This window comes from Vigna radiata, chromosome 9, assembly GCF_000741045.1.
Source record: "Vigna radiata var. radiata cultivar VC1973A chromosome 9, Vradiata_ver6, whole genome shotgun sequence".
In the NCBI taxonomy this organism is placed as follows: domain Eukaryota; kingdom Viridiplantae; phylum Streptophyta; class Magnoliopsida; order Fabales; family Fabaceae; genus Vigna; species Vigna radiata.
In genome coordinates, this window is record NC_028359.1 from 3025965 (window position 1) to 3050428 (window position 24464).

General features: G+C 32.4%; 4 protein-coding genes across 10 annotated transcripts; 1 reads left to right on the forward strand and 3 right to left on the reverse strand.

Moving 5' to 3' along the window:
- Positions 1–10: 10 nt before the first annotated feature.
- Positions 11–1065, reverse strand: LOC106773895 (dormancy-associated protein homolog 4). Of its 2 annotated transcripts, none has more exons than XM_014660661.2 (3): positions 672–1065; positions 458–559; positions 11–331 (listed from the first exon to the last, which is right to left on the reverse strand). In XM_014660661.2, the coding sequence occupies exons 1-3, from the start codon at positions 907–909 to the stop codon at positions 327–329; spliced, it is 345 nt and encodes a 114-aa protein (XP_014516147.1). In that variant the 5' UTR covers positions 910–1065; the 3' UTR covers positions 11–326. The 2 variants fall into 2 exon arrangements, with proteins under 2 accessions (XP_014516147.1, XP_014516146.1); XM_014660660.2 differs by having other exon boundaries at positions 13–331; positions 466–559; positions 672–1064.
- Positions 1066–7980: 6915 nt separating this feature from the next.
- On the reverse strand, positions 7981–11932 carry LOC106774346 (chaperone protein DnaJ). 6 transcript variants are annotated; one of them, XR_001376734.2, is made up of 7 exons: positions 11461–11932; positions 11276–11369; positions 11050–11117; positions 10200–10256; positions 9340–9576; positions 8609–8877; positions 7981–8491 (listed from the first exon to the last, which is right to left on the reverse strand). XR_001376734.2 is itself a non-coding variant. In XM_022786095.1 (7 exons), the coding sequence occupies exons 1-6, from the start codon at positions 11563–11565 to the stop codon at positions 9082–9084; spliced, it is 591 nt and encodes a 196-aa protein (XP_022641816.1). In that variant the 5' UTR covers positions 11566–11931; the 3' UTR covers positions 8493–8877; positions 9052–9081. The 6 variants fall into 6 exon arrangements, 5 of the variants coding, with proteins under 5 accessions (XP_022641816.1, XP_014516792.1, XP_014516793.1 ...); XM_022786095.1 differs by lacking the exon at positions 7981–8491 and adding an exon at positions 9052–9111 and having other exon boundaries at positions 8493–8877; positions 11461–11931; XM_022786096.1 differs by lacking the exon at positions 7981–8491 and adding an exon at positions 9052–9111 and having other exon boundaries at positions 8822–8881; positions 11461–11931.
- A 4927-nt stretch (positions 11933–16859) lies between these two features.
- LOC106773611 (probable complex I intermediate-associated protein 30) lies at positions 16860–19771 on the reverse strand. The gene is made up of 6 exons (XM_014660329.2): positions 19654–19771; positions 19454–19567; positions 19192–19337; positions 18794–18874; positions 18576–18674; positions 16860–17331 (listed from the first exon to the last, which is right to left on the reverse strand). Exons 1-6 carry the CDS (start codon positions 19703–19705, stop codon positions 17143–17145), a joined length of 681 nt encoding a protein of 226 aa, XP_014515815.1. The 5' UTR covers positions 19706–19771; the 3' UTR covers positions 16860–17142.
- Positions 19772–20564: 793 nt separating this feature from the next.
- LOC106773103 (cytochrome P450 704B1) lies at positions 20565–23179 on the forward strand. The gene is made up of 6 exons (XM_014659791.2): positions 20565–21009; positions 21207–21422; positions 21509–21805; positions 21878–22255; positions 22701–22901; positions 22989–23179. Exons 1-6 carry the CDS (start codon positions 20734–20736, stop codon positions 23166–23168), a joined length of 1548 nt encoding a protein of 515 aa, XP_014515277.1. The 5' UTR covers positions 20565–20733; the 3' UTR covers positions 23169–23179.
- The last annotated feature ends 1285 nt before the right edge of the window (positions 23180–24464 follow it).

A 24464-nucleotide genomic window follows, 5' to 3' on the forward strand; every position in this document is an offset into this window, starting at 1 on the left:
ATACAAAAGCTGGTTTTGTACTCTTTGACAACCTTGGAATCCCATGAAGCACTGACTCAAAATCTGGTGGATAGACCCTGCAAATCACCTGAGCCATTTTATTAGCAGGTAGTACTTATGTATTCGTATACTTTATACCATATAATATGTACATAATAATAAGGTGCAATGCATAAAATAGCATGATTCCCTATGGAAATTGAAATCAGTGTTGCTGTATGTACAGAAAACGTAATCCCTCTCTGCCTCTGCGGGATGATATTCAAGTCAATTCAAAAGCAAAACATCTCATTTCCACTCTCAGTAGCGATCCAAAGAGCTCATAATCACCCTGCACAGTGCAAACAAAGCACAAAAACAACAATAAGAAAAGTTTTACACAACAAAACATGCACGTAAATGCAAGTGGCATATCTGCCATGTTAAATGTCGTAGATATTAAGGGCAAAACAGAAACCAGAGAACCAATCGTAAATCGTCGGACTTCTATTTGCAGCACCCTCCACCGTTGACGATTTTCTCCTCGTGAATTTCTTGACACCACCGCCCGGCGCCTCCGCTGCAATTGTTAAGCGTAACATTCTTAAAAACTGGTCGATTTAATCGAAAGAAAAAATCAACAACTTGTGTTCGTCAAAGTTCTGTGCTTTATAGAGAGAGGTGTTACGAACGAGAGAAGGGGGTGCAAGGGGTGTCAGGCACAGAAGAAGGAGAGGCAGGAGCGGAGGTTGAGGTGCTTCCCAAAGCAGAGTGAGTCCGAATAATGGTGATGCTGCGGCTGATCGGAACATCCTCCGCCACCGCTGGGCCGCCGGCGGATGAGTTGTTAAACTTTCGGAGCTTGCCCAGACCCGTTTCGGGTGTGGGACCCGCCAACGTTTCGTCCCAAAGCTTGTGAAGAAAACCCATCTTATATACTATATATCTTCTTCTTTTTCTCACGAATATTGATGTTACAACTTCAACACGGAGATCAAAGATGAACGGAACGAAACGACAGAGAGAAAATACAAAAAAGAAGAGAAACAAATATTTTTTTTTATATATAATTTTTCTTTTTTTTGTTTGATTTTGGCAGGGATGAGAGGTACTTATAATGAGAAATGGAAGGTTGGGTTAACGGGTTTAATTTATTTAATTAATTAACTAATTAGTTGATTAATCATTGACAGGTGTGTTAGTGTGTAAACTTAGCTCCGGTTAATTAGGGTTTGTTTTCAGCCATCTAATTACATAGCCCTTGCTATGTTGGCTCTGCCTAATTTTGTACATTGAAAATCATTAATGATTAATCATTTTGATTAAGATAAAATCAATGGAACTAAAGTTCATACTCTAAACACTTTCTATTGAATTCTATTTATAAAATTCACTTCAATGGAAACCGAAGTCATCGTTTACTAATTACACATATGCATAATAAAGTTATATATATATATATTACTTTATTTCAATTTATTTAAAGTTATCTAAAATTTATTTCGATATTTTCTTAAATTTTTAATTGATATAAAAAAGATTAAATATGTTTTTAGTCTCTGTACTTTGGGACGATTTTGGTTTTAGTCCATTTTCAAACTATCGTACAATTTAGTCTTTCAACTTTAGAAAACTCTAGTTTTAATTTTTTTTATCAATTTTTTTTTAACTTTATTTGTTGTTTCAAACACGTTTGTTTCATTATAATATTTGGATTAACACATTTTTGCTTCAATGTTAACTAAGAAACGTGCTTGAAACAACAAATAAAGTTTAAAAAAATTGGTAAAAAAGACTAAAACCAAAGTTTTCTAAAATTGAAGGACTAAATTGTACCATAATTTAAAAATGAATTAAAACCAAAATCGCCATAAAATATTTGGACTAAAAACTGTAAAAACACATCTTATATGTTACAAGTCAAAAGGAAAAACCATGCAATGTAAAAGTAACAAAGGGGTGCAGATAGAAACCCTTTCTTATAACGTTTCCTGTTTTCTAATTAGACCCAACAATATTTTTTATTGGGAGATGTTGTTTAATTATAAAAGTACTCATTTTTACTTTAATTATATTTATTTATTTTTTCTCAAATTCTAAATTTTTAGAGAATTTCATCCTGCATTTCGAAGTCTTTCATTATGTATCTTTAATTTTCTAAAATACTTCTAATTAATAAGTGGTTTAAAATTTTAATTTTTTAATTATTGAGAATTTCTATACATTATTTTCTTCCAATTACCAAACCTGTATTCTTGACCTCTGGATCCCTCCATCCCATTTTATCTTTATAAAGAAACTCTACACTCTTGCACCTTTAAATTACAACTCTTTAATAATATTTTTTCTTTTTAATAATATTTTAGTTTTTTTTAATAGTCCTTATATTAGTTTTTTTTTTAATTTTATGTATGAGTTTATAGTGTATTATATAATTTCTAATTAATATAAAATAATTTTATGAATGTATTAAAATTAGTAAAACTAATTTTAAATATAAAAAAAAAGTTAAAATGATATGAGAATCTGAATGTTCCATAGTCGAATGTGAACATCCTATGATCACCTGTTCGGATCTGAAAATCCGACTAATGTTTATTAATGTATAAAAAGTATTCTTTTGTTCATTTTTTAAAATTTAAAACAACCTTTTTTTTTTCAATTGTACTGTTCTTTCTATTTTTACCCTACATGGAAAATTGCTTGGACATAAAAGGAGAAAATTGAAAAGTTTAATAAGTAAATTATTTAAAATTACATTGAAAATAAAAACAAATATTTTCCTTAATTTCAGTAAGAATAAAGGAAATAATACGTGTGACATATTGTCTTGTACTTCAAGAAAAGCTCTAAATTTCTAAAATAAATATTATCTATCTATCTTGAAAGAAACTAACATATAAAATAATGTACAGGAATCAAAATAAAATTTAATTGATTGTATGCAATGCGAAATCATTAATTTATTTTTTTTATGAACAAATTATAAAGATATGAAAAACAAAATAAAAATATAGTAATTTTATTATGTTAAAAATATTTAATTCCTTCAAAATCATGAGGAAATAAAAAAGGAAACATATCTAAATCAAATTTAGCAAAAATCATGCAAAATTTAGGTTGGAAAAGAAAAGGGAAAACATACGGAAAAGGTCGAAGAACAAAATAGATAGCATACACAGAGAACAAATAGACGTCGTGTGGTCGGATATGGAAAGCCGAATAGGGTCGAATCAGATCTGCATATCCGATTCCGCCTACATCAGATATGGAAAACCATGTAGTCTGAATCGGATGCCCTTTCGCCTTTGCATCTCACACAAAACGCAGATCATACCATCATAATAGCTTCTAATCCTCTGCACTACTGTCTCTTCAACATAGTATCAAAATAATTATGGTACAATCCACCAATCTTTGCAAGAAGAAGCGAGAAGTTGTGTTGTCTGTATGCCCTGGAAGCAGTGGAAACACCAACCTGTGGAAGTAGTGGTGGTGTGCTATCTATGTCTTGGAGTGTCCGTCCAACCATGAAAGAAGACGAACTGTGTGTTTGCTCCACTGAAATGAGATATGAAAATTATGTCTAGAAACTGGATGACAAGTGCAAAGAATCTTTGACCATTTAAATGATTAGAATATTAATAACGTTTTAAGTAAGGGTAAAACTGGTATTTTAAAAATAGTTGGAAGTGTAGGATGAAAGAATTGGAGGTATAGGATGAAACCCTCAAGTTTCTATCTCATTTTCACTCTTTCGCACACTCCCACCCCCCTAACTCTTTCAACTTTCACATTTCCAAATCCGTTTGTTCTCACTCCTAACTCTCATTTTTAGATTCGTTTTTTCCTATCTTCCAACTCTCACTTTCTCTCCTTCTCCATATCCGTCTTCGTTTCTTCTCCATTTTGGTTTTAATTCGTGGCCTGGTGGTGTTCCTCTCTCCCACCATCTCTAACCTTTTCGACTACTTCATCAAAAACTCTCTCAACCTTCTTCCACCACAAACCATCAACCCCCACCTTTCTCCTCTATTCTCTTTTCATTTTGCTTTTCTCCAACTATGGAATCATCACCATCATCTATAGCGTTTTCCATTTCTCCCATGACCAACCCGTGAACCTCCCATCCATGATAAAGTCCATTTCCCCTTCCTTCCCACCCCTCCTTGCCACCTTCGTCGTTTCCCAACTCTTCTTCTTCTTCTTCATCTCATTTTTCTATGGTCTTCTCTTGATTCTTCTCATTCACGGGGCCAAACTTCTTCATCTAACACTTTTTTCACACACTGGTAAAAAATTTGCTTTTTACAGCGCACGTTATGCCGCGGTTCCCCAGAAACCGCAGCATAATAGTGCGCGGTGGCAATTTTGAAAATAACTCGAACTTATAGGCCGCGGTTCCTCTATAAACCGCAGAATATACCCTAGTCAACTTTCTACCTTTGACTCCACGTCAAAAAAACAATAAATAACAGGGGAATAGGTCGCGGTTCTTTAAGCAACCGCGACCTAAAGCCATACTTTCTTATAATTGTTTTGTTTTAATGTTTTTCACTAACTATTTACAACTGTGATGATATCTTGTAGTGTAACAGATAAATGGGTCATATGAGTGCGGATACTATGTAATGTATTGGATGACCCATGTTATTCGTTCTGATATCACAAGAGGCTGGGAAATGGTAATATTTAAATCTAACAAAGTTTGATTTTCTCCAAAATTTTGAATTCATATACACTAATTAATATTAATTGTCTTGTGCAGTTATTCAAGACTACTAAACCAGTTCCTGAGAAGCCACTTTCATTCATGAGGAAAGTTGTTGCAAAGTATATAGTTAGATTATATAATAGTTCTTAGTTAGTAGATTTAAACATTGTATATGATTAAATTGTATTTTATTAGACTTTGTACTTTATTTGATGTTAAAATACAGTTCAACATATGTTTGATCTGTTGAAATTGAAATTGAAATTGAACATGTGTTTGATATGCAGGTCTGTTTTTGTGGTAGTGGATATCACAAAAACAGACCTGCAATTTAAAAAAATTGTAGGAGAATATGTCGCGGTTGTGTTAACAACCGCGGTAACCGCGGTTCGAACCGCGGCCTATAGTGGAACAATTTTTTTTTGTTTTTTTAAAAAGTAGGGGTTTTGGCTGTGGTTCCTACTACAACCGCGGTCTATTCGCAGACCTTTTGACCGCGGCTGTATATGCCACGATTCTTAAACCGCGACGTATAGGGAAAAACAACTGCGGTCGTTTCCCTTCGCTACACTAGTGACACTCATCACCGTTCATCATAGGATTCTCAATTGTTCTTCCTATCATAGTCGTGCAGACGTATTTGGAAGTTAACTAAATCCTAGCGAGTGTTATTGTGGTGGTGGAATCATGTTGGGGTATGGAGCCCCTTAGAAGAAGTGTGAAGTTGATTAAGGGAATGAAAGGAGTGGCCCTATCTTGTATCTTCTTCTATGGATTCTCGGGATTGATCATGATTTTGAACTTGCTTTCTTTGACGAGGGGTCATGATGGATTTACAAAAAGTTGGTTTGCTGCAATGTTGAAATGGGTGTTGATTCTGATAGGTTCTTATACCCAGGCTACTATTATGCTTTCTAAGATTGTTGTTACTACAATGTTGTACATATACTGCAAGGCAAATAATGTTAAGATTATAGAGGAGTTTGGAAAGGAATGTGTTAGCTTGCCCTTCCATGATGATGGGAAAGTCTCGCAGGTTGTTTGAGCTATATTCTGCTGTTCACGGATCTCAATATCCGTGAACAGATGTCGACATTGTTTGTCTTTCAACAAATTTTAATATCCGTTTAAAAATATAATATATATTCACATCTGTTCAAATATTATTAAAGGGTAAAAAAAGATGGAAGGTGAAAGGAGCATTATGTAGTGGTAGAAAGAATAACGTCCTTTTTTTATTTGGTAAAGAGTAAGTCTAGTCAAGAGAGAGGGATGTTAGGGTAAGATGAATTTATGGGAATATATGAACTTTCAAAAATATCATCGTGAAGGATTAAAAGGGGCTACGAATAGGAATTCCCTTTTTCATTTTGAATGGGTTATAGTAAGGTTTAAGTGGGCTTTTACACGTTCAATGTGCACCTTTTTTTACTGCACCCCCATAAATTCTATCTGCACTCCATTTAATTTAAAATGATCATTTTACTTTTATGAGGTGACTTATGGATTATCTGTTATAGAAACCTTCCAAAATCAGCTTTCCAGAGTTTGTAAAACATTGTTTTTGGAATAGTAGTACGAGAAGGTATTTTAGTTTTTCTTTCTTTTAGTATACAGTGCATAATTATATCACACAGTAATATTTTTATATCAGAAGCGTATCATCAAGTGCTTCATTATTAGTCTGAAGGTGAGTGAGCAGTGCACACAAGTTGTAATTGAAAAGAAAAAAAAAACATTTAGAGCATTGTGTTGTGAAGGGTCTATTTCTGAATGAACAAAGGGACCATGACAATATCGACCACTCTTTCTGGGTCTGTGTCCGTACATATGTTTCTCTTTTGTAAAGTGCAGATGTTGGTCTTAAATCTGTCAACTTTTGGCCATTTTTTTGCTGTTTTTTTATGAATCTATTTTACCAGAAATAATATTGTTTCAGATGAAACCCATAAAACTACCACTATATGGTTTAAAATATATTTTTTATTTAACATTGAAGAAAAAATTTCCATACAATTCAGACAATTCAAATATTACGTGTGAAACATTAAATAAATTTAACAAAATTTGATTTAAAAAACTAAATTCACGTATTTTAAAATTGATTAACTAAATTGGATCAAAATTTAAAAAATAAAATAATATCAAATTTTAGTTAAAGGATAAAAACATTTTATAATATATTTATAAAAATTTAATGTAATAAATTTATAAATCTTCTATTTTAAAGTGATCAATTAAAAAACAAAAGAATATTCTTTTCAATAATAACTGTATATATCTAACTCAAATAACAAAGGTCCATTTCTAAAATTTCGACAATTTTATTATATAATTTAAATAACCATTAAATATTTTCTAATAACATCTAATAATTATATTTCTTATTTAAATAACATAGAACCTATTTAAACCTTATAAATACATATGTACTTTCTTTTATATATAAAGATGTCACTTTCTTAACATCAGATAGTTTTTTATAATAAATTTTATCCTACTTTTCAACCTTCAAAAACATGATTAAGGATTCTCAATCTAATCTAAACATGACCAGGTCTCAAATTCGGATAAGAACAATAACTTTATTTAGATTTATTATCAAGACGAATCATATATCAATCTAAAAACTTGAATACAATAAATTATAAATATTTTATTTTAAAGGGTCAATTAGGAAATAAAAAAGTATTTTCTCTTAAATTGAATTTTCCCTTTCGAAACTGATTCTTAAGATAAAAGCTATCATTGGACACATAACAACTACCGAATAGCAATGAACGAGAACGACAAGACTATACAAGTTTTGGTGCCGCCATGGTTTACGCTTTTTGCTCAAACATTTCCAAACTACGCATATTCTAAGTTAAAAGAAAAATAATTCGTTTAAATTTTTTATTTTTATCTCAAATGTTGAAAGTCTCACATCGACTAGAGATAAAATCAATTTATAATATATGAGGTGCAATCCTCATTTTACAAGTCGGTTTTGTGAGCTTGAATTAAGCCTAAACTCACCTTTTAATATGGTATCAGAGCCATTATTAGAATCTATCATAGCAAATTCTAAGTGAGCATAAACATTTCTGTTTCTATTCCACTCGTTATCGAATATTAGACCACCCAATTTCTATTATGTACGAGATATCTATACCACGACATGAAGAAGGTGTATTGAAAATCCTACATCAACTAAAAATAAGACCAATTTATAATATATAAGTAAAGTACAATCCTCACCTTACAAACCGATTTTTTGAGATTGAATTAAACCTAAACTCAACTTCTAGTATCAAATGAATATAAAATTATATCATAATATCATTACTCATTAAAAGCACAACTTACAGAACAACTTGTGCAACAAAAGCCAACCAATTATTCTGCCTCAAGGACCCACAAATTATAGTTCTGGCAATTAAAATATTTGGCTACTTGCAAGCTCTTGCTCCGAAAATGCTTTCAAACCCAAAAGTGAACTAGAAGTGTGTATCTGAATCTGCTTTATTTTTTAATTAAGAATTTAAGTTCCATAGCATGTGGGGTCTCTCTCCACGTGCTGTAGGACCAATCCATTTCTAGAATTAATTTCCACCACCTGCCATTGTCCTTTGCTTGATTTCATCTTTTCATTAGTTCCACATGTTTTCGTGATGTGATCAAAATATCTTTTAAGGCAGAATGTTGCATTCTACATTTGTGAATTGGACAATTGGTCAAATATCACAGTGAATAAGTTTCTGTTGTGTTGTGTTAGTGTTACCCTCCTTATCCTTTCTTTTCCCTGTCTACTTTAGGCTACACAAGAAGAATATTCCTTTCAGATCAAACTGAGCATCAACAATGGTTATTACTGCACTTTTAAACTAAATATCTGAAAATCAAACAGTAACAAGAGATTGAAGGTGCCACTACCATGGTCTTTGGATATGGCATGGCAGGAAGTCACAATGGCCTAGTTCTTGAACTATTTCTGTATAAACTATGCTCTTCCTTAATCCTTTTCTCTCATAAATTTTGAATTCTACAACTTCATTACTCTGCAAATTCCTTGCTAGCTATCATCAGATTAAAACATCATGTTCATAGGACATTTTTTGCTTTCTGCCATTTCTACATCTTTTGCTACCTCCTCCTTCTGGAATTCTCTCCTTTCCTTCCTCTATATCTTGGAGTAGGTTCACCTGTCTTCACACCAAGATCAAGAAAATACAAACTCAATTTAAGTCTCATCATAATGCATGAGAGATATTATGCCATGTAATGTATGATGCACATGAATTGGAATTTTCACAAATACCAGCAAAAAATCTAAAGCAGAAGAAGACTAGAGGGAATCACTTACCATCTTCACATACCTCACATACTTCATTGTTTTGTATCCTCACTCATTGGTAATGATAGTTTACATGACCGACCTTGTGGACACGAACAACATAAAAGACACCTCTGATTAAAAGACTCAGCTTGAATAAACTATCATCTTTTTACCTTAACAATACTCCAAACAGATAATGCAAATTCTTGTTGAGTTTAATTTCCATATACTGTGAGTATAACACTTCATTTTTCATATGTATGCCATGGATGATATATGATATATGATATATCAAATGAAAAATAAGAAAAATGCAGTATATACTAACCCCAAAACAGAAATTCTGGTAACTGGTATCAAAGACAGAGGAATCCTCTGCCTTCCCAAATTTCATCTCAGTGGAATTGCGTTTATTTGAACTAGAACTTTCACTGTATGTCATGTAAGCAGATGAATTAGAGCAATCTGCAGAAGAAAGAGAAGGGCTTCCATCCAATCCGATATCTGCTTGAAACATGTCTTCAAACAACTGTTGCAACTCCTCAAAGCTCTCCTCTCCATTTTCCTGTTATTTCACATATAAATTCATCAATTGTCTATGCTCAAATACGCTTCTAGCACCAACCTTTAGATGCTTTCAATTTTTTCAAACTTCTACTAGATTATCATACCAAGGATCATCCTTCCAAAACTAGCAAACTCAATGGAGTTCTCAGACAGATAGTTATTACAGTTTAAAATATACAACAAGAGTTAATTTCGTTTTACATGGACCTGTATGGAAAACACGTTATTGAAAAACTTTGATGATTCTAATTTAGCCAAGAATGATAAAAGGGGTGTTGGCTAACTGGCCTTCAACTACTTGCTGTTTTGGTATGCTGCAAGAAACTTCATTATTCATTTTTTTAGGTCCAACAAGAAAGAAACTTCAATAATAGCCTTCTGATTTCAATAGCATTTGGTTAGGTCGCAAGTCCAAAAAGGAAACAAAAAAGGTGGCTTGGTGACCATGGATTGGTCCATTCATGACAACAGAAAAACTATAAACTACATAGTATTTGACAAAAACAAACACTATGTGTATGTCTAGCTTTATCCACAAAACCAAAAATACATGTAAAACAAACAACATTGAAACTGCATAGCTTTCTGACCCAACACCCCACTAAGTAGATGATGACTCACATTTGATTTGGTCTGACTCATCATTGTTAACATTTCGTCCAAAAAGTCCCCCATGCCCTGCAAAAGGAAATTCATTGTTTGATCAGTTCAACAAAATTATCGGATCACGAACAAGATTCAGTCCCCTCCACCAAAACCAAACTCGATTCGATGAATTATTCCCCTCTCACTGAATTCTATAAGCAACATGCCCACGTGATCTGTGACACACAAATTGACTTGTAACAAAGCTTGTGCCTTTGTTTGTGACAATCCCAATGAGTACAGCCAAGTATTTGTAGGACTTATCGGATTCTTATTACTCCCAAGAAGATGCCCCTTTTAACAGGAAAATAAAAACATGGACGGTGCAGAAAACAGAAACGTGACAAGACTGCAGGACAACAATAACACTCATGCATTCACACAATCTAATCATCACCGTTGAGTGAAAATCAGACCCTTCAAATCTCATGCATATTATCTTCGTTCACCTATGCTGATTAGAAAAACAGAACAGTATAAAAATTAATAAAAAATTACGTCACTTCTAAACTATTTTTGTAAAAGTTAAAAAAACCTTAACAATTCAACAGTATACGATGATTGAATCACAAATCTACACTATTTGCTCTCCTTCCTTATTTCAATTTGGAACCCCCACTGAAAATATAAATGCATGAAAAAACAAGATTTACCCTTAAACACAGAGAATAACAAAATTGCAAAAAGATAGAACCAAATTGGTTACTTGGAAAAAAAGAGGGTCAAACTGAGATTGCTTTTATTCGAGGCAATGAAACATAGGGATGAGCGGAACTTAGGGCATGGTTACTGTAGAAGATGGCATTAGATGAGGTGAGTGACTTACGTTTTCGTCGTCATCACTATCGTAGACACCAACGTCGTACATTAGCCTTTTGTTGGCGTCAGATAAAACTGTCGCAGAGGAAAAACACCATTTACACCAAATAAACAACACGGAAATGAGATTTCAAACAAGAGCAAAATTCAAACTTTTCTTCAATTTTTAGGAGAAAATGAACAAGTCAATCATGGGTCAATGTTCAATCGTGGAAACATCTAAAGGGCATTACCAGAATAGGCTTCCCCAATTTCCTGGAATTTCTTCTTAGCTTGTTCCACTAACTCTGAATTCCCAGATGCAGAACAACGATCCGGGTGCCATTTCTATCGCATCAAAAAAACAAAACATCATTCACAACGGCTAATATTTAAGAAACATGGTTCGGAGAAGAGAAAAGAAGAACAGAAAAAGAACCTTTGCAAGTTTCTTATATGCATTCTTTAGCTCCAATTCAGTGCACTCCTTGTTCAACCCCAAGATCGTATAGAAGTCATTGCTTTTGTTTCCTTCATTAGCCATTGCTATTCTCACCACCACCAACAAACCAACCACACCAAAGGAAAACTCTCCACAGAACCAATCAATTATCAAACCAAGGTTTCTTGTCGACGAATTGAACTAACACACGAACTCCGTACAACCATAACATTAAAAAAGAGACACCAAAATCACACACCACAACAGCAATATTAATACTACTGTTAAGCAAATGGTATAATATATATAAAATATATTATTAAACTTTGATGGCAAGTTGGCTTTGGTGCTCTACATGTTTTTGTGAATAGGAACACGGAACTCAGCACTTGCTTTTGATTCCGTGGAGTGAAAGGTGAAGACCAAAAGAGGATCTCATGAACACTCCAGAACCTCGAACCCTGCCTTGCACCTTATATAGTTTTTTTCTTTTTCTTACTCTTTAAAGAAAATTTTAAAGTATTATAAAAACCCCTTTTAGTAATATCTAGTTTCGCCAATCCTTTATAAAAAAATGTTCAAAATTCAACAACTTTGATCAAGTGTGTATATATTATACATATATGATTCAACTTTTTTTAAAAAGATGTATAAAAATGAAAACTTTTCTTTAATAAAATGGATAAAAATAAACAAATAATTGATAAAAAGCAAGGTAGTTGGTTTTGACTATGTATGAGGATTGAGGGTGGTAATAACGTAAGGCTGAGATTCTGTGGTAGCTTAGATATTTCATGGGAGAGTGTGTCCAGAAGGTTCTTTCTCTGTGAATGTGAAAGTCTTTTTTTTTTTTTGGATCTAAGTGTGGGTCCCACTGGTTTATCAGGCTGTTTAACAGCTTGGAGAATTGATTGCATTGTCACTGTCTAATAGCACACAAAGAGAAAAAGGTTAAGAGCTGAACTCACTTTTCGAAAACAGGTTATGTTTGTGCAAAATATAGATACAATAGATACTTTGATTACAGACCTATGTTATTATGAACCTATAATTTTAAAGATCAACTTCACACTATAAATCAATAATAGGTTCATTCTTGCATTGTCTCCCACCTTCAGATCCTTAATGGTCACGATCCAAAACTATTACTATTTCAATTTTGACAAAAAGAAAAAAAACAATGATATTTTGACAATTTCTTTTTAACAATTTTTTGATAATAGAACACGTGTTACAATTCTATTAGTATGTTTGAATTTATTTTAAAAAAATATTTGAAACGAATCAATCACAAACTGTCACGTATCTGTTATAAAAAAATTCTCAAAAAAGAGTTATTAAAGAACTTTTTTCAAAAGAAAATAAAGTGACACTATGGAATTTTGGATGATGAGGCCAATAAGCACCCAAAGTAGGGACATCATGGAATGTCATCAGCATTCATTGTATGTTTGCATGCAAGTTGAAAACAACAGAATTCTACCTCTTCTGTGTAATCTTCTCACCAAAACTTATCCTGTTTATTTAACTAACCCACCATGTTCCAAATCTGACTCGATTTCTATATATTTTTTAAAATTGAAATTGTGTTAAAGTAACAAAACTTTTCAAGTTAAACAAAAGTTATATCATATTTTTTCTAATTCTAAGTTATACTGTATTGTGTTTGGATTTATGGGACGAGATTATTAAGGAGAGATGACTGGTTTTAGTAAATCGTTATCAACAACGTCGTTTAAGACAACCTCTAATAATAAAGATATTTCAACATCTTTTAGTTACTTAGTAAATAATAAGTCGTGATTAAACCGTGATTAGAATTTTACCAATTTAAAATTTATTGTAACATAGTGTTTTTGATAAATACATTTAAACAATTTGAAATTTAAACAGGAAAATTTTTAACTAAAAACATTCAAAAATAAAATGTGAAAAAATGTTTTATAGAAATCCTTAATCCTATAGCCAAAACATAACTTAATACTTTTACATTACTTCTGGTTAATAATATAGACAATGATATTTTGACAACATTTGAATTGAACATTATCTATGTGTCATTCTGTGATTGGTCTATAATTGTGCTTATAATTATTATTATTGATTATGGAGTAATTTTGGACCAATCACAAAATAACACGTAGGTGATGTTCAAATATTATAAAAAAAAATTGTCTTAAGTATATTTTTCTAATAATATATACTAAAGTTGTATCGCCTTACATGATTTATTCACAAATGAAATCATATTTAACACGACTTGCCCATTTGTAATTTTTTCTAAAACTGTCCATTTCAATGCTTTTGAAAAAAGAAAATTATGCCATTTTAATATTTTTACTGTAAAAAGAATTACTCAAAGACAGACTTTGACAGATACATTTTGGTAAGTTTATCAGATAATTTCTTGCAGCAAACCAGTTCATGTAGCAAACACAGCAAATATATATATATATATATATATATATATATATATATATATATATATATATCAGAAAAGAAGAGTGATATTTTGAAGTTTTGGAACTATTCTTTCATCTCATGTGATGTAATGAAGTAGACATGATGTATGATCCCGTGGGCCCAGAAAGTGTGAACCACAAGAGTTATGGCAGTGACAAAGACAAATAGTCCTTTCATATATATATATATATATATATATATATAGGTCCCTATGGCCATGTAGGAGTAGAAGTTCCTCGAAATCACGTGCCAGAACGTGACACAATAGCACACTATGTATGATTCTGAACAAGATACGACCATCTTGAATTCTTCATCACAAGCATAACGATATGATGAAGTCTTGCAATTTGAAGGAAAAGGTTCATATGTGAGGATCGTGGACCAATCCTGGCCTTAGCTTGCTTCAAGACTCTACCACCTACATAATATGCTAATGGTAACCCTCTTTTACCATTTTTACCACTTATTTATCTTGTATTTTTATATCTAAATTCCCCATTATGTCACTGTTGTTTGAGTTTGATTAGACTGGTTTTAATTGGGTGTCATTGTTGGTGTTCTTTATTAGTATTGGGATGTTTTTCTTTTTTTTTTCCTATTACTTTTAATAAAAAAAAAAAGAAGAAATTTTAGTCTATACATGTATATACATTATCTCACCGTCATATTAGTTCTTCAAGCTAAGAGAAAAGGCGAGTCTCTCTAAGCTTTTTCTAGGGTTTGCTATGAACTTCCTAAAAGTACTATTAGAACTAGAGTGATAATAACAACATGTTTAGAAACAAAATGAAAAAAAGAAGTGAATTTCATTTATTTCAATAACATATTTAAAATTTTTGAAAACCCAATTTAGTTTTTCTTAACTTTAAAGACTGATATTAGAATAAAAATACTATTTTTTTAGACTAAACTAAACTGTTCATTCGTGTTGAAAAATTTAAATATGAATTTAATTCTCATTAAGTAAAGATAAAAAATGTTCAATAAAATATAAAGAAGAAAATCCATCAATTTAATATTTTTTTTTCTGAAATGGGACATCATATTTGGGAGGAAAAGGAAAACCATATCCTTTCTTTGGTTGTGTTGTTGGAATGCAACCACAACTTCAAAAAAGAATTCCCATCTCATCATCTTAATCACCAAAAAGTTTGTGGGGGCACTCTATTTTGTTCTATACTTTTAAAAACTATTTTATTTCAGCTGGGTAAACATGACCAAATACTCAACAAACAAGGCTCATGGCATTGACTTCTTTTGGCAATTTGCAACTTGTTTTCACAACTTGCACATTGAGAGACATCAATTTCCAGTTCAATGCAGCCAAAATACATCCCTTTTTGTTTACTTACTTATGTGGCCCCATAGATTCTAATCACACTCCAGTTTTAGTAACAGTAATGCAAAGAAAGGAAAAAAGAGAACAACACAGAATATAGCAAGTTGATGCAGCAAGAATAGTAATTAACTGTCAAGTGGCTTTTCTGTGACACATAAGGACGTTTTATAATTATAAGAATCAATTCACCAAGTCCCTTTCAATTGCAAAGTTCAAAGCTAAAACAGAACTTGCTCCTAGTTTTGCTCTTGTTTACAGACTTACAGTAAATGCAACAAGTGATGTTGACTGATTTCCTTTTATGTACAAAGCAAGAAGGGTAGATTCAAGATTAGTTCTTCCTTCATGAATTGGGCCAAATTTTTATTGAGATGAAATCTATGCATGTGTTATTGCTATTATGATAAGAATCATATTTGAATACATGACTGCATTCAAAGCATCTAAACCCCCTACAACTAGCCCAATTCAAGTGGATTGTCTATGTGTATTCTTGTTCTAGTTACAATTCAACCAAAAACGATTTACATAGGCATTGTTCTGTCATAGAAAACAAATACCAGAAAGTACTTACATGAAAGATATTCATTCTAATCAATTCATATGCATAATTAAGTGAATAAGTTAAGTGAGATATGCTAAAAATGTTTCCATCCAAAGAGTAAATTTAACATAAGATCAAACAGTTTCAACCTTGTAATTTCTAAGTTTATCTAATTAGGATCTTCAGTCATTATGACTGATAGCAGTGATGAGATAAGATATTTTCTGCTGAAAAAAAGCAGCAGATAAGTCATAAAAGATATCTATATCCCACTGGTTTATCAACCGTTCAACTTGAAGTTTACTCAAGATAATGAGGAGTGGGTATTGGCACATACTTACATCAAAAGGAATATAGAAGTCTTCTGGCCCAATTTAGATTCCATAATAAATCAAAATAAAACTATGATATTTTTTTATCTTGACATTAGTCCAAAAAGATCTATTATCTTTATTAACGACTGATCTCTGTTGAAATACCAAGTTCACCACACTTAACATATTCTTTCATCTGCGGAATTTAAAAAATGAGATTTCATTTGACAAAAAAAATAATAATCCAGTTCCATTCATGTTAATGATAAAAAAATCGATTAAGTTTCATTCGAAGCAATATGTCACGAATACATCCCTCTCTTCAAAACATTCTCAATTATCTATTTTTAGCTTAAATTTATAACAAAACACAAAATTAAAATTGAGACTTGGCCAATTTGTTTTAAAGTTAAGCATAACTTAAATTAGTGAAATGATTTTGAATTAATAAACAGCTGAAATTTGCTTTTCCATTGAAAGGCGGGATAATTGATTTTCAACAACCTAGGAAATAGATTGCCAGCATTTCACATTTAGTAACCCTTTCTTAGCAGAAGGCATCATTTAGTTGGGCAAACTATAGTAATCTACTAATATTCTATAGCATGAGAAGATTATAATTGCAGGAATCAGCTTTAATTTGTGTATGGGTACAAGACTAACTGATAATGATATTTGCCCCCTATGACTAGGTTAGTAGCATTGCACATTTCTATCAAATTCATTCACCACGTTTAATTGATGACCGACAATCCAATTATGTCAGCTCAGCAGTATTTTCAAGGTGACAATAAGTCTTGAATCTTCTGCTATGAACATGATGAAAACAATGAATTTTGTTCTTTGAAAGTGCTTACATTATTGGACCTACTATAGTACTCAACAATACAGTCTTTGTATAACAACTCCAAATATATTTTTCCATTAGGAGCCATCAAATGATACATGATTATTACAAAAAAGGGCACCCTAGAAGAAGAGGAAAATTCTTGATTTTTATGTGTAAACTATTCACTTCATTCTGTCCTCAAGGCTTTGATCCAATCAAGTTCAACTCTGAAATCACCTGGTCCAGATCTAGCACCTGGGACACCACCCTCAGCATTGACAGACAAAGACATGCCCAAAATACGCGATGGATTCATTTCCAATTCTGCATCTATAACATTCCCTCTCCAAGTAGGTAAATACCGAGCTAGAGGAATCTGGTCAATCAATGAATTTAATATGCATGTGATACCCATCATTTGTGTTGATATAGAAAATCAACCAGGCACAAACAACACAAAGAAACTCTTATGTCAATAGGCAATGCCCACTAATTAGATTACATGATGTCATTGCACTTGGATAAAGAGCATGAGTGATACGTGTTTAGTATATTGACAAATTTTACGTGGGCCGCAGAAGATCTACACAACCCTCCTTTATCGGGGCATGAGACTGATTATGAAGCCATAGATAGAGCTTAACCATGTACAAAACCTAGCAAAACTCTCATATGTTGACATATTGTCCACCCAACTTCAAATGATAAGATCAGTGCACATCAAGACCTACTTTGCTCACCAACAAATAACAATGTTGATATTTGATACTTTTATGAATAGCAACCATGACAGTTGATGAGCAGCACAGAAATTATAATGTTAAGCATAAGATCCACAGAAACAATCAACATTTCTTATGTACAAAAGTTCTTTCCTGAAACTACAAATATGATGATACCACTAGAAAATTGTATAGAAAATTTTGATAATCACTTACATGAATAAAAATCTATACTTTATCTAATTATTGTGATATTCACATCTTTATTGGTATTGAGTTTAAAAAGAATAGAAAAGAAGAACTTGCGAATACAGTTAAAAGTTGAAATCCTGTGAACTCTCCAACATTTACACGAGTCTGATACGGTTATGACACAAACAACTATTATTTTGAAGTGTTTACACTTCCTTGGCAGCCTCCTGTAATATATAAGAAGCTTTCCAACTTACAAATTCCATGATCCAGTGTTGATGCTCTAGAGATTTATAATCAAAGCAAAATAATTAGTGTACTGTTATGCTTTGATTCCAGGAATTGTATTCCTAATTACACCTAGACCTTTTATAAACATTGCAGCAGTAAGGCTTCTCAGGAAGTAGATGGAAAGCTACAAAACTAATGTGCTGATGTGCAAAACTTTTCGTTGCATCTGATTTGAGTAGTCCAAGTCCTTATTTTCCCAAAGAGAAACCTATAATTTTCGCCACTTAATTTGGCACAACTATTAAAATAGTGTATGGAAGGAGAAATGGTCATAAGTTGTAAGCAACAGAATACACATCACTCAAAGATAAGTTATCTGAGCAGACGTCCTACAAACGCGAAGGCTTTAACAACACAGTGAAAACCTGGTCAATCATAAGTATGTTGTAAGCAGTGAGAAGCAAATAGAACTTACCTTTGTAATGTACCAGTTGCCTTCAGGCACATAAACAAAAGCTTGCCATGAGTTATCTTCCATCTGTCCAGGTGAATTGACCCAATTCTCCGTGTAGATCTGCATAAAAATCATCAAAGGCAGAATACTCATAACATCACCCCAGAAATGAAATTTATAAGCCCTCAACCTCTAGATTTCCTAGGATAACATAATTGGCAACGAAAAAGGGCACTCACAGTAGATATATAACATCTTCCATCTCCTTTAAGTTTCATAGCAATGGTATCATATGAATCCAAATCAATAAAACCATCAAACTGCAGACACAAAGAATTGTGTAAGAATAACATTTAATATAGAATTTCTCTTCCACACACTGTTAGCGTAAAGATTTTTCCACATTCAACTGATCAGAAATACTCTTGGATACTATTTTTAAAATAGTACAAAACTGAACAATCTTATTACACTTCAAAGATGACAATCTCGACGATAGAATGGTTGCCAAAAACCCTTTACAAGTTACATTGCAAGTGCATTCTAATTAGTTTTTTTGGTACAGAAAAAATAAATAAAATAAGCACAAATAATCACACTAACAGAATCCAATATGGTTGTTTTTGAAGAAATAAACCTTTTTAGAGCGCATTCCACAGAAGCCACTCCGAGTGATGTTCCATTTAGTGCCCTCAGAGACATCCAAAGAGAGGTTCCCGGAGAAGATTCCAGAAGTTACTCCATTCTCCGACTCAGTTATCTGCAGAGACGCAGAGGACAAACCTGGGTAACAAAAACATTTAAAACCCCCCAAAAACTGAAACGACGAAAGAATAAAAAAGAAAAATGCAAACTTCACAATAATCAATTGAGTAGTGGCACGAAACGATGCACCCCACCTCCAAACTCGGAATCAGAATACAAATGCCACTTGCTTAACTCTTTCTTGGAATTGAAGCTGAAGATGGGTCTCTCCGGTGGTGGCATCAAATCATCAAGATTACCGGATAAAGCTTTTGTTCCAATGCAGAAAAAGAGTTAGAGAGAGAAAATATTTTGAATGAAAGAGAACAGATTGAAGATTGAGAAGAAAAAGAACCTCTCTTGGTAGCATCAACCGAAGCTTGTATCAGTCTTCGCAATCTCGACATCTCTCCCTCTGTTTGTCACTGCGGCCACCACCAACAGTGACGACAGCTCCAGCAAGCAGGCTTATCAGTAAACGGGCCTTTTCTTTTTTGGGCTTCTTCATCATTAGGCCCAACTTTACAGCCTAAAATATTGGGTCTGTAAGTGTAATTTTAGGACAGATTATAATGTTGTCCCATTTGTCTCTATCTTTTTCTTAAGATTTTAGTTCAGACAGAAAAAAAATAAGTAATTTCGGTTTCGTTCTAGTTAGGTATTTTTTTATTTTATATTTGATTAACTAAATAATTTCTTGATGGTACCCAAAATGAAAAAAAAGTTGTATAGTTTAAATGGATGAAAAGATAAAATAAACATATACATTATTTAAAATTATTAATGAAAAAGAGTTGCTTACTAAGAAATGAGATATGATTGAATTCTAATTAAGATTTCATTAATTATAAGTTCATCTCAAAACTTATAAATAGAGGTTAAAAATAAAAAGATGAATGATTGTATTTATTTTGAATTTAAAATTTTATTGTGATTGTGTTTTTCACATATATATACTTAGACCCTTATGGGAATTTTGACTAAAACCTTAAATGAAATAGATAATTTTTTTAATAAAATAATATCAATATTAAATGATTAAATTATATAAGAGAAGAATTAAAGAAGATCACCCTCTGGTTGTTCTATTCTGTTTAGGTCAATGGCACGAAAGAAATGAATATTTTCTTTATCTTTACAGTTCTGAAACCACTAGCACTAAAAGAATGTGACAGATGCTAACAGATAAACTAAAAACAAATAAATAAAGCAGTTAGATACCTACATTTTAACTACCTCTATTCCCTCTTAATTGTTGTAAAGAGAAACATCAACCGATAACTCAAAGCATGCACCTTTAGTGCTCGTCAAAAACCAAAAAACATGCATCTTTTGTGACATGTTATAATTTCGTATGCAGTTATTTTTCATGTCTTAAAAATAAGGTTTTGAGAGGAACCTGGCATTAGTTGCTACCTTTAGGGACCTATGAAACATGGGAGGGTTAGTAGTACTGATATGCATAGTTGTTTCATGGATATTCATACATAGATGGAGTCAAAGAAACAAGAAAGGTCCAAAAACTTGGCCCTTTTTTGGAGCTGCTATTGAACAATTGATGAACTATGACAGAATGCATGATTGGCTAGTCAATTATTTGTCCAAATCAAAAACTGTTGTGGTTCCTATGCCTTTCACAACTTATACTTACATTGCTGACCCTAATAATGTAGAACATGTACTCAAGACCAACTTCAATAATTATCCTAAGGTAATCTACATCAAATGTTTGAGTCATACATGGTAAATCTCTTAACTCTTACAATAATGTCTTAAAAATCATATTAAGAATGCTCTTTTGTAGTTCAACTGTGTAAAAGGATTTTACTGTAACAGTTTACAAGTTTGAACTTCTTTATCTGCATAATGAAAGTTTTTTGATGGAAAAGTTTATGGTTTTGATTGCAGGGTGAAGTGTACCATTCATATATGGAAGTGCTTCTTGGAGATGGGATATTTAATGTTGATGGTGAGACTTGGAAGAAGCAAAGGAAAACTGCAAGCTTAGAGTTTGCATCCAGAAATTTAAGGGAATTTAGCACGAAAGTTTTCAAGGAATATGCCTTGAAACTTTCTGCTATTCTCAGTCAAGCATCTATCCTTAACCAAGAAATAGACATGCAGGTTCTGCAACCATTCTCCATGTTCTTAATTTTGTTTTCAAAGTAGGAAATTTTGCAGTTGATGATGGTTGAAATTATAATTACCAGGAACTGTTGATGAGAATGACTTTGGACTCCATATGTAAGGTTGGATTTGGAGTGGAAATTGGAACACTGTCTCCCAATTTGCCAAAGAACAGTTTTGCTGATGCATTTGACACTGCAAATATCATAGTAACACTTCGTTTCATTGATCCACTTTGGAAGATTAAAAAAATGCTAAGTATAGGATCTGAAGCACAACTTGATAAGAGTATCAAAGTTGTTGATGATTTCACCTACTCAGTAATTCGGAAAAGGAAGGCAGAGATAGAAGATGTCAGAAAAAGTGGGCAACAAAATCAGGTATTTTTATATCCTAACCACATAGTAAACATCAAACATACATTGATTCATGGCCTATGTTAAAAAATACAGATGAAGCATGATATATTATCAAGATTCATAGAACTAGGAGAAAGCAATGCAACGGACAAGAGTTTGAGAGATATTGTGTTGAACTTTGTGATTGCTGGTCGAGACACAACTGCAACAACCCTGTCATGGGCCATCTACATGGTAATGACACATGCTCATGTTGCTGACAAACTTTACCAGGAGCTGAAACTTTTTGAGGAGCATCATGCAAAAGAAGAGAACATTTCCTTGCCTCAATGTGACAAAAAGGACTCAGAATCATTCAATCAAAGAGTAGAACAATTTTCAAGGCTTTTGAATAAAGATTCACTAGAGAGATTGCACTATCTGCATGCTGTGATAACAGAGACCTTAAGATTGTATCCAGCAGTTCCTCAGGTGTGCATTTTCCTACATTGATTTAGTTCTAGTTATGAAAATTCCATAAAATGTGAGGTAACTTTTCAATTATTGCTCACAAAACAAATTGCTTTTAAGCATGTGAGTTGGTTTAAGATAATACCTCACTTAAAATGTGCTTTTTCTCAATTTTCTGAAGCCAATCCTAGAAGTGATTAACACAATTTTCGATCTAAAATCTTAAGACAATGAGTTTATGAATTTTATTCTTTATAAGATATCCAACCTTTTCATTTTTATACATTTCCACATTTGAATTCTTGACAATTTATTAACAAACAAAACACATTTTCTTCTTGGTTTTATCATAAGCAAAACACTTTCATGTACTTTTAAAGAGAGATTCACTTCACTAAGGTTGTTGCTTTAAATGTACTACTTTTTACTCTATGAACAAGTTTTGTAAACATGTGTTGAATTGTAGGATCCTAAGGGCATATTAAAGGATGATGTATTGCCAGATGGAACCAAAGTAAAGGCAGGGGGAATGGTAACATATGTTCCATACTCTATGGGAAGGATGGAATATAATTGGGGTTCTGATGCAGCTTCATTTGTCCCTGAGAGATGGTTCAAAGATGGTGTTCTAAAAAATGAGTCTCCATTCAAATTCACTGCTTTTCAGGTACTTTGATCTCCTCAGAACTCTGTAATATGATGTGATAACAATCCAAAGTTGGTGTTTCATTATTTTCCTTTGCACCTATTATAGGCAGGTCCTAGGATATGCCTTGGCAAGGACTCTGCATATCTGCAGATGAGGATGGTGCTAGCTATTTTGTGCAGATTTTACAAGTTCAACTTGGTGCCAGGTCATACAGTGAAATATAGGATGATGACAATATTATCAATGGCTCATGGTTTGAAAGTTACCATACACAAACGTTGTTAGACATGTTTTCAGCGGTATTTAATATGTGATTAATCTCATCATCACATATTTTTAGCCTTTCAATAAAGAAATCAATTGATAATATGAATATCAATCATTGATATATAAAAGAATAGAATCTACAAAGAAGTAATTGATATTCTGTTTGTGTTAATAAAAATACCATTAAGTTTGACTTACACACTCATAAATAACTTATTGTGTTCTATATATTTTAAGGAAAAATAATAATAATAAATATTATCAGTAATAGTAATGGTAACATTCCATTCTAACAGTAAAAAATTACTAAAAAAGACATCACTTACAAAAGAATGAGAGGACAAATTTATCAAAAAAAAATACAAAAGCCTATTAGAGTTATCTTTTACATAATTATAAGAGTAGTTGAACATATTCGTACAAAGATTCTTTATTTCTAAGAATAATATTATACCAAATCAATAGTCTACTACTGTTTTACAACATTTAATAAGAGAGGAGATCTAACAATCTAACTCTAAACTTAATCATCACTCTCGTCTTGTATTGGATCAACTGAAACATATTAATTTGCTCACACCACTAAGGTGATCATTGCAAATAAGAAAAAACACACAAACAAACAAACAAAAAAGAAAAGGTAGGTTAATGTACCAAAAACAAACATATATTAAGTTTATAGAAGTAGACATATAACACAAATAAATCAATAAATCCTAAGACATACAATCCTTCCCTCTAGACTTGACCATCTGAATACATGTATTGATATCAAACTATAGAGGTCTTGCACTCGATAGTGGTGAAACAACTCGTCCACACATACTACCACACACTAAGGTTAATTCGTCAAACAAAACAACTATATACTAAGGATCTCCTGCTACTCATCACGAAATAATCATCCTTCTCTACTTGAGATTGAAAGTTATTAATTGTGTCAAAATAATTCCTAATACAAAGCACCCTATATAAATACATACACTATACATAATCTTCTTAAGAACTTCTTTTTGAACTCCTTATAATACCATATACAATCACAATGTTGTCAGCACAAAGATCGCTTAGCGAGCAAGATCCCTCGCCTAGCAAATTATTGAGAAAAACAAGATGCATACCTGTAGGGAGAAGTGGTGCTCAGGTCCCTAAACAACTTCTTAACGCCCAAAATTCAAAGAGTCTATTGGCTTAGCAACACTTAGCACCCAAATCACTAATAAAAAAAAAGGATTTTAACTCGCGCATTTGACATTGGTTTAGTTGTAATCGAAGCAAAAAATGGAGCGGTGACATTTTTGTAATTATCGCAAA

Excerpts from the sequence above, each read along its gene's own strand:
- LOC106773103 (XM_014659791.2), top strand. The coding sequence starts at position 20,734 with ATGGGAGGGTTAGTAGTACTGATATGCATAGTTGTTTCATGGATATTC. Across the intron at positions 21,806-21,877 it reads AAAGTGGGCAACAAAATCAG|ATGAAGCATGATATATTATC; the intron begins GTATTTTTATAT and ends TAAAAAATACAG. Across the intron at positions 22,256-22,700 it reads TGTATCCAGCAGTTCCTCAG|GATCCTAAGGGCATATTAAA; the intron begins GTGTGCATTTTC and ends GTTGAATTGTAG.
- LOC106774346 (XM_014661306.2), bottom strand. The coding sequence starts at position 11,565 with ATGGCTAATGAAGGAAACAAAAGCAATGACTTCTATACGATCTTGGGG. Across the intron at positions 11,370-11,460 it reads CATATAAGAAACTTGCAAAG|AAATGGCACCCGGATCGTTG; the intron begins GTTCTTTTTCTG and ends TTGATGCGATAG. Across the intron at positions 8,878-9,339 it reads ACCAGAATTTCTGTTTTGGG|GTGAACCTACTCCAAGATAT; the intron begins GTTAGTATATAC and ends GTGTGAAGACAG.
- LOC106773611 (XM_014660329.2), bottom strand. The coding sequence starts at position 19,705 with ATGTCGAGATTGCGAAGACTGATACAAGCTTCGGTTGATGCTACCAAG. Across the intron at positions 19,338-19,453 it reads TTCTGATTCCGAGTTTGGAG|GTTTGTCCTCTGCGTCTCTG; the intron begins GTGGGGTGCATC and ends TTTGTTACCCAG. Across the intron at positions 17,332-18,575 it reads GCAACTGGTACATTACAAAG|ATTCCTCTAGCTCGGTATTT; the intron begins GTAAGTTCTATT and ends TTGATTGACCAG.
- LOC106773895 (XM_014660660.2), bottom strand. The coding sequence starts at position 909 with ATGGGTTTTCTTCACAAGCTTTGGGACGAAACGTTGGCGGGTCCCACA. Across the intron at positions 560-671 it reads CCCTTGCACCCCCTTCTCTC|CGGAGGCGCCGGGCGGTGGT; the intron begins GTTCGTAACACC and ends TAACAATTGCAG. Across the intron at positions 332-465 it reads AGTCCGACGATTTACGATTG|GGTGATTATGAGCTCTTTGG; the intron begins GTTCTCTGGTTT and ends TGCACTGTGCAG.